General features: G+C 44.5%; 1 protein-coding gene across 1 annotated transcript; it reads right to left on the bottom strand.

The window, feature by feature from the left end:
- Positions 1-7,108: 7,108 nt before the first annotated feature.
- LOC119324401 lies at positions 7,109-10,261 on the bottom strand. The gene is made up of 3 exons (XM_037598188.1): positions 9,856-10,261; positions 9,655-9,753; positions 7,109-7,392 (listed from the first exon to the last, which is right to left on the bottom strand). The coding sequence occupies exons 1-3, from the start codon at positions 10,103-10,105 to the stop codon at positions 7,340-7,342; spliced, it is 402 nt and encodes a 133-aa protein (XP_037454085.1). The 5' UTR covers positions 10,106-10,261; the 3' UTR covers positions 7,109-7,339.
- Positions 10,262-12,475: the final 2,214 nt, after the last annotated feature.

The raw sequence follows: 12,475 nt of genomic DNA on the forward strand, positions 1-12,475 counted from the left end.
CCGATGAAGCCTGTCTTTGGTAATGATTACAAGTTCACGCATGAGGACATAGAGACAGCCGTTTACATCCGCGGAACATACGACCCTGTTGAAATAGCTAGAATCGGAGACATTACCCTCACAGCAGAAAATCTGAAGCGAAATTTGGATGACAAATACATTTATGGTGATGTAAGCCCATTATACTCTATTCTACATCATTACTGCAACAACTGTCTTATTATTGTATGATTGAAAATTTGGCAGGTTATTATGGCATATGCTAGCATTAGCCAAATTGAGAATGATACTACCTCAATCATATCCCCTCAAGAAACCGAAAAGCTGTTACAAATGAAGGGGTGGTTCCTATTGGACGTGCAGCCTCATGGTTAGCTCGTGTAGCAGGAAAATTTGTAGGGCGCCGAAAGGTACACGTTTTCCACACTTTCATAATTTACGTACACGACAACTTTCGGTTCTCAACCCAACCCGAATTTTACTGCAGGTGCATGTCCCACTGAATGTACACCAAAACCATTGGATGCTAATGATGTTTAATTTTGACAAAAAAGAAATTCAGACTCTGAACTCCATGAATTATCATTGCGACAAGACCAAGGAAGATTCTCTTGTAAGTGTTCTCTTGCTGCCTCTTTTGATCCGCATGGAACATGAGCTCCCAAAGTACCGTAACCCTATGTATAACTCGTCGTACCCTAGGTGGTCTCGATTCAGTTCTGCATTGACGAAGCTGTCAAGAAAGGGTTGATATCACCAGCTAAGAACATCAATTTTGCCGAATGGACCAAAAAACGCTATGAGAACATACCACAATAGACCGATGGGTACGCATGGCCTCATAAATTATTATTTGCGTACACGAATAAGATTACTGATCTTTAACTAAACATCACAGGACTTCCTGTGCGGTTTGGACACTGCAGTACATGTTGTCATGGAACGGGGATGAAATGACCGATATTTTGAACCAGGTAATTGAATGCCTAATTTATATTTGTACTTTGTTTAGCTTGAAAGCTATGCTGACGTCATTGTCGGTTATCCAATATAGGCAAGGATAGATATTTTCAGGTGGAAAATATGTACAGCCTTACTGCATTCAGATTGCAATGCGCTTCGTCTCGAATCATATAAGTTCCCCATAACGGTTAGCGCTACATCAAGAATATATCATTTATTTCACAAGTCTCATGATTAGAACTAACGCATCACTCTCTCTTAAACAGAAGGAAGTGTACGATGCCCAGCAAGCAGTTCTACCTGATGCTTCAGAAGAGGACGTACAATTAGTCAACAATCCTGATGGTTCGAACGAACCTAACACATCCAACTCCCAGAAGGATACCGGTGCACCCAACTCCCCCAAAAATGGTGCACCCAACTCCCCCAAAAGGAAGAGAGCACGTGGACGCCCGAGAAAGCAAGTCGATCCCGAGCAAACAGCAAAAACAAAGAGTCTTAAAGAACTAAAACATAAATTTGACAGCAAGACCATAGCCAACCAAGTGTCTTCGTTACCATCACGGTCACGCAGAGAGCATAAACCAGCACCAGCTTTATTGAGCCCATTCAAACACAAATAGGTAGCATCAATTGATCATTAATTGATACATGCTCATGCTCATGCTCTACTTTTAGCATCATTTGATACACATTTTGTTTTTCTTATCAGAAAGTGGAAATAGGTGCTTTTGGCAATCATGAGCATCCTCTACTTATTGCAATATCTAATGCATTGATACAATCTCATGCCCATGCTCTACTTTTAGCATCATTTGATACACGTTGAGTTCTTATCAGAAAGTGGAAATAGGTACTTTTGGCAATCATGAGCATCCTCTACTTATTGCAATATCTAATGCATCATCAGTACAAAGCTTGATTTGGCAATAGGTGGAATCGGCAATCATTTGCATGCTTTAATTTTGTCAAAAATTAATGCATAGTTCACTTGTAACTGCTCATAGATATGGCAGGAACATGCTGAGTTATACACTAAACATAGTCATGCCAAGCTATAACTACCATAGTCATATTATTAGAGTTCCTAGCATGCATCACCATACGGCAGAATAACAAAGCAACCATAACATAGACCACCGTACGATACTTGAGTTGGTAAGGCCTTGTACAATGCAAGGTGCTTAGGGGAGTTGCTTATAGAAATAAACCAGGCTTTTCTTAAGCACATGTGCTTATTTATACAGGGTAGACGCATAACTAGGCGTCTCTCCTATACAAATATGCACCGGTGCATCAGAAAAACCCTGTTTATTTTTCTAAGCACCACCCTAAGCATCTAGCATTACACAAGGCTTAAACATGCATCACCAAAATATTATTAACAACTAGGAACACTAAACCAGAGTAGCAGCAAATTCTTAACATAAACGGCAGATCAACCACCGCTCAGCATAGGTTCAGACACACCATAGGACATCAGTTTTAGACTCCAACAACAAAGAAACATAGATAACATAAGAGGACACGGCGGTCCTGGGGCAGCATCAGCACTCTAGCATCACATCACTTCTCTCCCATCTTCAATGCATGTTGTACGGCTCATTGACTTTGACAATCTCAAGGAAGCGTGCGTAGGCAGCATGTTTAGCCAGAGTACTGGCACTATGATTCTTGCCATGTCCATTGCCAGTGCTGAAGGCATGCTGGATCATGCCATCTATGCCGCCACCGATCACCTTGCAACAGAAAGGGCACCCAATCTTGCCAAAGAAACGGTACTTGATCTTCCCAGCAATCAGATGCCTCAGGGTGTACCGGCTCTTGTTGTGCCTGCTGTCCATGTTGTAGTCCACGTCGTCGTCATCCTCCTGTCAATTAGTGAATTAGTACACATAGAACAACTCAGGTGATATATTATGGTACATTGACTTTAATTACAATGTTTTGAAAGTACACGTGTGAAACATGGCAACTATCTATTTGCTAGAAATAAGGCGTATGTGCACATACATAATTGAGCCAAATAAATTGACATGCACAATTATGGACGGTGGAATAGTTGCATTTATAGATTAGTGCACAAGTAGTACATAACTAACACATGAAAGACTACATGAAGTGGCTTGGTTTAGTGATATTTGATACTTGTTACAGGTGTAATTCTTATTGGAATCAGAAAAATGGCTTCATTGTACTCCTCCATGTTTCACACAAGGGGGGTTTGTTCTATCTACTGGAATGAAGAAACAATTATTCTTTCTGACAGCGGCAATACTGCTTCTCCAACATTGTTAGACCCTGATAACTTTCAGAAGGAAATTGGTAAAGGAGCTATGGGGTGTCTCACTGCTCATATTGATGGGAGATGTGGCTGTGATCATCTAAATAAAATACTATGAAAAATTGGGTAGATGAGATGTTTTGATTTTTCGGTATCTAGTGGATATATAATGTCAGCCCATAATTATTAAGGGAGCGATCACTTCCTTTGCAAAATGGAAATCTGTATAGAATTTGCAAATGGATCATCTATGAACATGTGTGCAAACTAATCATCTATGAACATGTGTGCAAATTAATTCATGTACATAAACTATAATGAATCAGGAACTGCAGCATTTAGTCACTGTCCTGGGGAAGCCAATGGAGAATCCTGCCATATATCCATTGTTTAACCCACTTTTTCATTAATATATCCCTGCCATGAACATTTTCTTGTATTTGGGTTCATTACCCCACTTCTTTCATTAATGTATCCCTTGTGAAACTTATGCTCATCTAGTTAACAAGACTAACCCCAATGCCATGAAAAAAACCTAGAGTATCTGCTGGAATCAGAATGTGAATTAGATTTAAAAATCCACATCCAACATGAAGATCTATGCTAGATCCCTACAATCCTACATACGTACAACTAGAACGCCCAAGTGAAATTGATGCTCATCTAGTTAACAAGAAAAACCCCAATGTCATGAAAAAAACTGAGCAAAAAACAGAGTACTACCTCAGATAGCTCGTCGATGGCATCCTCGTCGAAGTCGCTGCCCTTCCTGCTATCTAGGTCGAACTCCTTTATGGCGTTCTCCTCCATGAGATCTTTGATTTTGTCATACACCTTGTGCTTACGCCTTCTCATCTCCTCCTCCTCCAGATCTTCCCCGACCTTGTGCTCGCCGACGGGTGCCTCGACGGCTGCGATGGCAGCGGGAGCAGGCACAATGGTCGCTGCACCGCCAGCTTCCGCCGCTACGGCGGACTCAACCGCTCCACCCACGGCTGCAGCCACGGCAGCAGACTGCTCTGCTCCGATGGTTGCCTCCGGCTCGTCCGCCGCATCTTCACACCCGCGCTTCATCGTCGGTCGAAGACAGCAGGAGGGAGGCGTAAGAAGGGTGGAGGGTGGTGACGAAGGAGGAGAGGGTGGTGAGGTGGTGAGGAAGAAAGAGAGGGTGGTATGGTTCGGGAGAGGGCGAGGGTTTTCTACCCGATTTGGGGAAGAAAGGCACTGCTCCTGCCTCTTGGAGTTACCGAGAAGCCGCGGGTGCCGATTTGACTTGACACACCCACCCGGCCGTCCCGATTCCACGTGGGGACGTGGCGGTCGTGCACGCGGTCGTGCGCCTCCTACGGTTTGCCATCAATTGCTATCGGTCTCACAAGTGGGTCCCCTTGTCATCCACACAACCGAGCCACCACATATACCACATTTTTCTTTCTCCCTGTCTCGAGCACTCCACATCTTTCTTTCTCCCCTTCTCGACCAGCGCCGCCGCCTCCGCCGCCATCTGCCGACGACCCCTCTCTTCGTTGTCGGTGCGTGGCCGCCGCCAACTACGGCAAGTACGTCAGATCTCCACTCTTCTTCCCTTCCCCAAACACATCTCCCTACAGAGGCGGATCTGAGCCGATTGGTTTGGACTGAAACTTAGTTTTTGGATTGGATCTTGATTTGGTTTATATGGTTTGAGACCAAATCAATCAATTAGTTTGAGCCGCCACTACCACATACTACTGCTTCAAATCCAAGAGCCGCAGTTGCCGGCCGGAGCTCGTCGGCTCTCTCGAGCTTTGACGCCATGTCTGATCTAGATTCATGATGTGCCCTCGCATATGGCTTTGTCCACGGTTTGAACCTTTGGAAGTTGAAAACGGTTTGGACTGGGTTGGATGACGCGCATGTATAGTTCGGTTTGGTCTAGATTCTAAATGAAAATATCTGGATTGGTTTGGTTTTGATCTGTGTCGTGGATTAGACTGGTTTAAGTTTCGATGCCCAACTATTCCCAGGTTTAGATGAACCGGGCATTGCCATTGTCATTGCCATTGCTTTATTACATAGATGATAGAAAATAGATTGATTGGCCATTGCCAATATAGGTTATCACTATGATTTATTATATGTATGATCTTTGTATTGTACTGTGTACAATTCAACTTAGAGTTCAACATGTTCTGTGTAGAATGGAGGAAGCACAATATGGACGCTGCAACTCACGGTGCCGGACCAGCCTTTCTACTGCCACGTTGTTCGGCATCTACTTCCAGCCTTCTTTTGTTGTTGCAGCGGTAATAATTTATATGAACCTTCTGACAGTGCATTCTTTTTGTTGTTTTTTTTGCTATTTGCACTAATGTATTGTGTCTGCTATTTGTTTTTATCTTACACAGATCGTACCATGCAATGTGATATTGGCATTCAATGAGCTCGTTGCAGACACCGTGACCTTCGATGCTCTTGGGGGCTCATACACTATGCAGGTCGAGAAGGGGCGAAAGATAACCCAGATAGGAGGAGATGATTGGGATCGTTTCATCGCCCGCATGCGTCTTACTGGGGGTGAATTGATCAGCTTCTCCTTTAGAAGAGATAGGCCCAGGATTTCTGTTATCTATCTAAATTTCATTCCGGATAGTGAGGATGAAGTTCACGAGGACGAAGATGGTGCTGATTCAGATGATGATGAGAACCCACTTGTTGAATACCTGTATGCCCAAGGACTCAGCCTGGGCGACGAGGAAATCGGCAACCTCTGGGACATGCTTCCGCTACGTGAAGACTACCTAGGGAAGCCATTCATGACCCGCCTCACAAGGACGAATGTTAAACGGCATATCACGGTATGTTACTTAGTGTGGTAATTACATGATATGCATGCTTAGTTAGTGTAGTACTTCATATGATATGCATGTTGTAGTACTGTGATGAGAAGCCAAGTTTAGAATTCATCTAGTGAAGAATTTTATGACATGCATGTAGTGTAGTAATATGCGATGATATGCTTAGTGTACGGAGTAATCTAATGATATGCCTAATTACTATAGTAATTTGATGCTTGGCGTATAGTGTAGTGATGTGATGATATATATGCTCAGTGTTGAATCCAATGATATATGTGTCTTGAAGTGTATGCTTTGTTGATAATTGCACGTGACATGATCATATATCATGTCAACTGTTTTCAGAAATTACCTAAGAGGTTACTTGATAGCTGTGGCATCAACCCGAGCGAAGAAGGCATGGCTGCTGGACTACGCCTTACCAGAACGGGCTCCATCACCAGCTGTGCCTATGCAGTGGACACGGACGGTCGCACTGTCTTGAGCAGGGCAAGGTGGAAGAAGTTCCTTCGTGCCAAGAATCTTCGGGTAGGACAGGCCATCCTACTCACTGTTGCGAACACCCGTCACCATGACTTGAGGATGATGATCACCATCCACCTCATTTAGAACTGGGGTGGGCCATGTATCAATGTGAAATGAACTTGTTATGTCAGCTCTTGTTTGCGAGTACTTGTCGTGTATTACCGTACCTATACCTACTCATATCTAGGTACTATTGCTTGTGATGGATTACAACTATTATTAACTGGTACCTAATACTCTACTAGCTATGATTATTCCACTCTGTGATGTTTTATATGCTGTAGTGTGACATGGTAACTGTTATATATGGTAGAGGCTGGTCTCTAAGACCTTGTACAATGCAAGGTGCTTAGGGATGTGCTTCCACTGTGTGATGTTTTGTACGTGCCAGGTTGTAGTATGAAATGCTAACTGTTCTATATCGTAGTGGCTGGTCTCTAATTAGACCGACATGTTGAACTATAGTATCAATGGTAGAGGCATTTCGTTGTGCGCCACATCTAACAGTTCACATAATTAATTATCCAAAGATTAAGGTATGAAACCCTTGGTCCTACATAGCAAAATTTCGTTCCAAAAATTAAGGTACTTCCACATTCAAACTAACTAATACTACAAATTCGAAGGAACTACTTAATACATTAACAGCACATAGGGAAGTAGCCCTGGTCCAACGGCTTGATAAATGACGAACAAAAACTGAAAGAAGGATCAGCCAGTAGCAGCACCATCAGCCTCCCAGCCTCACAACTTCAGCCAGCCTGATGAACTCCAGGTTTTTTCCTGCAAAACACACATGTGATATTGGAGGCAAGAAAATAAATATGCCAGGGGTCTTGTCATGGCATCTAATCGCATGAATGCTAGTACAAATGATGGAGAATAAAACATCCAACATGAGCAAATTCATAGGAGTTCTAGATCCATGGATACCATCAAGAAAAAATGCTCAGTTTTAATTCAGACACAAGACTTGGTGAAAACGTGCATATCAGCAACATTGATATGTCATCTTTGCAAGCTTGGGTCAGTGACTTGTCTTGTGTTTCATGGCATGACAATAATTTAACAATAAATAGACATGAAATTGACCCAAACTCATGTACAAAGTTATACCATATGATGCATGGATTGATTCACACATAAATGACAAAATGCCAACTTTGTATAGAATTTGCAGTACTGAAATATTTCAGTGTGTACTGAAACTGCAGTACTGAAATAATTCAGTGTGCATCGATGTGTACTGAAATTGTAGTAACGAAATATTTCAGTGCCTACCGGTGTGTACCGAAATATTTCAGTGTCTATCACTACAACATTACAAATTTTGCCTAGGGCAGTATCGAAATATTTCAATGCCTACCGGTGTGTACCGAAATATTTCAGTGTCCACCACTACAACATTACAAATTTTGCCTAGGGCAGTTCCGAAATATTTCAGTGCCTACCGGTGTGTACCGAAATATTTTAGTGTCTACCACTAGAACATTACTAATTTTTCCTAGGGTTCATATGATGCCTAGGGTTCACATACATCATAATCCATCCTCCAAATCCATGTACTCAAATATTCATGCAATTCATTGAGATTAAAATGCCATCTAGCATTCCCTCTCTGAGCTATTACGATCAGTATCACCACGATGCAAGCACGAGCAGTAGGAAGATGAGGAGTGGGGAAGCTTACTCTAAACATAGCTACCGCCGCCGTTCAGACGAGGAGAGCGGCGAGGGAAGCGTGGAGAACGACGGGGAAGCGAGGTCGCGACCACTGTCCTCCTCATCTTGCGCTTCGGAGTCTTTGGTGACTCGGTTGGAGGCTGCACAATCTGCAACGGCACCTCGTGCACGGTGGGTTCCTGATCCAGTGGATGCTCTACCCTGGATCTGAACGCCCACCACCTCCGCCTAGTCCACTCGCTGGACGAATTGGCCTGCTCCATCGCCCAGAGGAGGATCTCGATCTTGTCAATCGGTTGTGCGGGCAGGGGGCAAAGCTTTGCCCTCTCCTTCTTCGTCATATTCTTGAGAGTGGCCATTGCCGTCCAGTTCATCTGCCTTGTGTTGTCAAACCAAGAACGGATCTCCCTCAACCTGGCCAACTTGACCTAGTCGCCGCCGGCGATCTGCACGAAGTCGGTGTTCTCGTTGCCGACCATCAGCTCGATCTGCCGTGTAAGAGGGGGTGGGGGTGGGTGGGGGTTGCCTGAGTGGAGCGAAATTGCAGCGGCAAGAAGGAGGAGATGACTGAGGTGGACTTGGAGGAGAGGAAGGAGATGGCCGCCGATGAGTAATTGTGGAATGTGAATCACCATGGTGGCGGTTATGCATTCGACGAGAGGGGCGGCGCGTGCAAATTTTCCTAGGACTAAACTGCCCCTAGATTAAAACGCGTCCCGACCTTGTCACGAGTACTGGCCCCACTCGTTTTAGTACTTTCGCGTACTTTCATCGGAGTACTACCCAGTACTTCGTATTTGTCTGCCGTTAGATAGACATCAACGAACGATTCTAAAAAAGCACAACCACTCTAAAACTTATAATATAGAACACTTGTTCAAGAAATTGCAAGCTCACATTTTAGAAGGAAAGTGACACTGCTGTCGTCTCATTACATGTATGTATATAAGAAAGTCAAGTCTTTTTCAAAGAAATACAGCTACTAATTCTTATGAAATCCATCAGTACATGCATGTGCGTACGCACGAACAAGAGGCCGGCACTTCCATAATTAATTAGTGGCACATGACAAATAACTTGTCATTGGAGATAATTCTATGGGCATGCATGCATGTTTTGCCATTGGCGTCTGTACTGATAGCTTGCATCACTGCTGATACTTGCACTATCATCTGGCGGTCCAGATTAATCACAGAAAAAACAATAATTTTGGTGCTCTGCCTCGAAGAAGGCCCAACAGATGTTGGTTTGACAAAAACACAAACAGGTGGCGTGCAAGATTTGATTGATTTGCTTTGCTGAATGGTAAACCAGCCATTTTTTTGACGGTAAAGCTGGATGATTAGGTTTTGCAGAGCAGACCTTGGGCCGGTCCGCCTTCCACCCCATCTTGTGCAGCAGCGGTTGTCTCCTTGCCGTTCCCGTGGTCATGGATGTTGGCGCAGATAGAGCAGATCGGATCTGGAGAGAAAAAGCAAGCAGCGGCACATTAGAGAGAGGAGATGCTGCAGACTATATATGGAGGAGAGGCGGGATGAGGAAGGAAGGAGGAGGGCATACTACCTCGCCGTCGGCTGGGGAGTCCAAGGTCTCCTACCTCGCCGTCGTCAAGGGGCGAACTCCCCCATCTGCCACGCCCCGCAGAGAGAAGGGTCACTGGCTCGTGTTCCTGGTGCAGCACGCGCCGTAGTTGGGTGCGGATCCGGCGCCGTCGTCGCCGGAACAGATCGATGCGCCCCATCCCCATCCCCATCCCATCCATGGGGTGGGTGGAACTGGGGAAGATATGCGCTAGGGCCCCATCCCCATCCATGGTTGGAACAGAGGGAGAGCTGAGGAGGGAGGGATGGAGGTCACCGGTGGGTGGGGGAGAGGAGGCGCCGCCGGCGGCGGCTGGATTGGGTTGGGGAGGAACGAATTTGGGCCTCGGGGAGACGAGGGAGCGGCGTGGGCTCTTCTGTTTTGTGCGTTTGGGTCTGCTTCCGTGGGTGGGTGGGTTGGTGGCTCTTGCTTTTCATTTTCATTTTCGTTTGAGTTTGAACGAAATCCCATTTCAGAGCGCGCCCGCGCCTAAAATTTTCGGGCTTTGGGAGAGCCACGGATCGATCCCCATCCACATCGTTCGCTGATTGGTCAACCGCGATATGCCACAGATCGACCTCTCTTCATCCGATGCTAACCCTACACTCAATCAAATCCAACGGACGGAAGAGCTTCCGGTTTGATTTTGGCCTGGTAGGGTTCTTGCGAGCGGCACATATTTCTAGTACACAAGATTTCTTTTGCCTAGCCGTGGGCGGGAGTGCAGGCCGTCGAAAGACTTATCATTATCCCCTCCTCCGTTTAACGGTTAATTCAATCAGGTTGTTTGTCAGTCGTAAGGACTCACATGTCACCACGTTAGAGTCGAGTCGTTCAGCTCACCACACCCACAGCTCCAGTGCAAGGGCCGCCGCCGAAATGTTGGCCATGTCGTAAAATTAAGTAGTTAGCTTAATCGACAATTGTAGATGCATGAATCAATTCCAGGGCCAAGCATGCATGCATGCACATAGAATGTCCACGTAGCATTCTTGGGCACAGGGATGCAAATTTGGAACCTTGAGGGTACCCTTCGACTCTTCTTAATTCAACTAATTGAACTAAGTTTTCAGTATTCACATTATTTTAGAAAAATTGTTTATCTGGTTGAACTAAATAGGATCGGAGGGTAGTATCCTAAACGAATGTTAAACAAGTATTTAAAAATGTTAATCGAGCATATGAAAAATGTTAAATGTGTATAAAAAATATTGGCCATGTATTCCAAAAATTGTAAACATGTACTTGAAAAATGTTAAATATGTATAGAAAAAATGTTGACCATGTAAGTTAAAAAATGTTAAACTTGTATGAAATTGAGATGGAAAATAAACAGGTGTTCCATTAAAATGATACCGACATGTTCATGAAATTGACATTTGGTCAATCAAGGAATATGTTAAATTATTAAGAATCCCGTGTTATTGTAATTATGGAACAAAAACTGCACATCTCACCGTGTTGTACAACATGCCTCGCACCTAAATTTCCATGGGCCGGATCACTTTTGAGCAGGAGGTCACCTTTCTTTCTTTCTTTCTTTCTTTTTTGAGTTACTATTAATGTGTCGGCGCCCTAGTGCACGTTGAGATTTCGGTTCCTCTACGGTGACCACACAGCTGGCATCCCCCACAACTGCCGCAAGAGCACCCCACCACCTCGAAGCTTGCCACGCCGCCGGAGACCTCGAGCGCCACCTGTGAGAAGGGCCTTTGTGACCCTCGCCATCATGGCGCTCCACACCGGCACCCCCGCGCGAGGAGATGAGATGCCCACCCACCTCCCCGCCGGTTGGGTTTCGCCCTCTGCCTACAGCGAGAGAGGAGGAGGGGTGGGGGGTTAATTACCGGTGGCGTCAGCGGCTAAGGTTCCTTTGTCGTTGACCACAAAGGGGAAGGAGGGCTGTAGTAGATCACGCATAAAGATAGTTAGCTAGATATGTTTATATGCATGCATGCATGCAAGATAGCTACTCCCTCCGTTCGGAATTATTTGTCGCTGAAATGGATGTATCTAGACGTATTTTAGTTCTAGATACATCCATTTCCGAGACAAGTAATTCCGAACGGAGGGAGTAGCTAACAACTCCACTCGTTTCTACATACAAGTCCTTTTAAATATTTTAATATGAACTACGTACGAATGTATATAGATATATTTTAGAGTGTATATTCACTCATTTCGCTTTATATGTAATCCATATTGGAATATCTAAAAAAGACTAATATTTGGGAACGGAGGTAGTATAGGTTGATATGCATGCACGCATGCATGTAGGAGTAGGGTGCAGTAGATGATGCATGCATGTAGATATAGAGCTTGGGGGGAGGGAAGGGAGTGCACCCTGTACGTAGGTGTATATATAGCTATATAAGTCACGTACGCATGAATGTGCGTGAGGTAGCTAGCGAGCAGTTTGCACTGTTTTCTCTATTTTTGTATCGACCTGGAAAGCAGCGACGCGAGCCATGAATTATCTAGCGTTGGTCACGTGTGTAGCTGAGTCACGTACTCCCTTCATTTCTAAAAATAAGTCTTTTTAGAAATTTCAATACGAACTATATACGGAGCAAAGAGTGAATGTACACTCTAAAATATATTT

Source organism: Triticum dicoccoides, chromosome 6B (assembly GCF_002162155.2).
Source record: "Triticum dicoccoides isolate Atlit2015 ecotype Zavitan chromosome 6B, WEW_v2.0, whole genome shotgun sequence".
In the NCBI taxonomy this organism is placed as follows: domain Eukaryota; kingdom Viridiplantae; phylum Streptophyta; class Magnoliopsida; order Poales; family Poaceae; genus Triticum; species Triticum dicoccoides.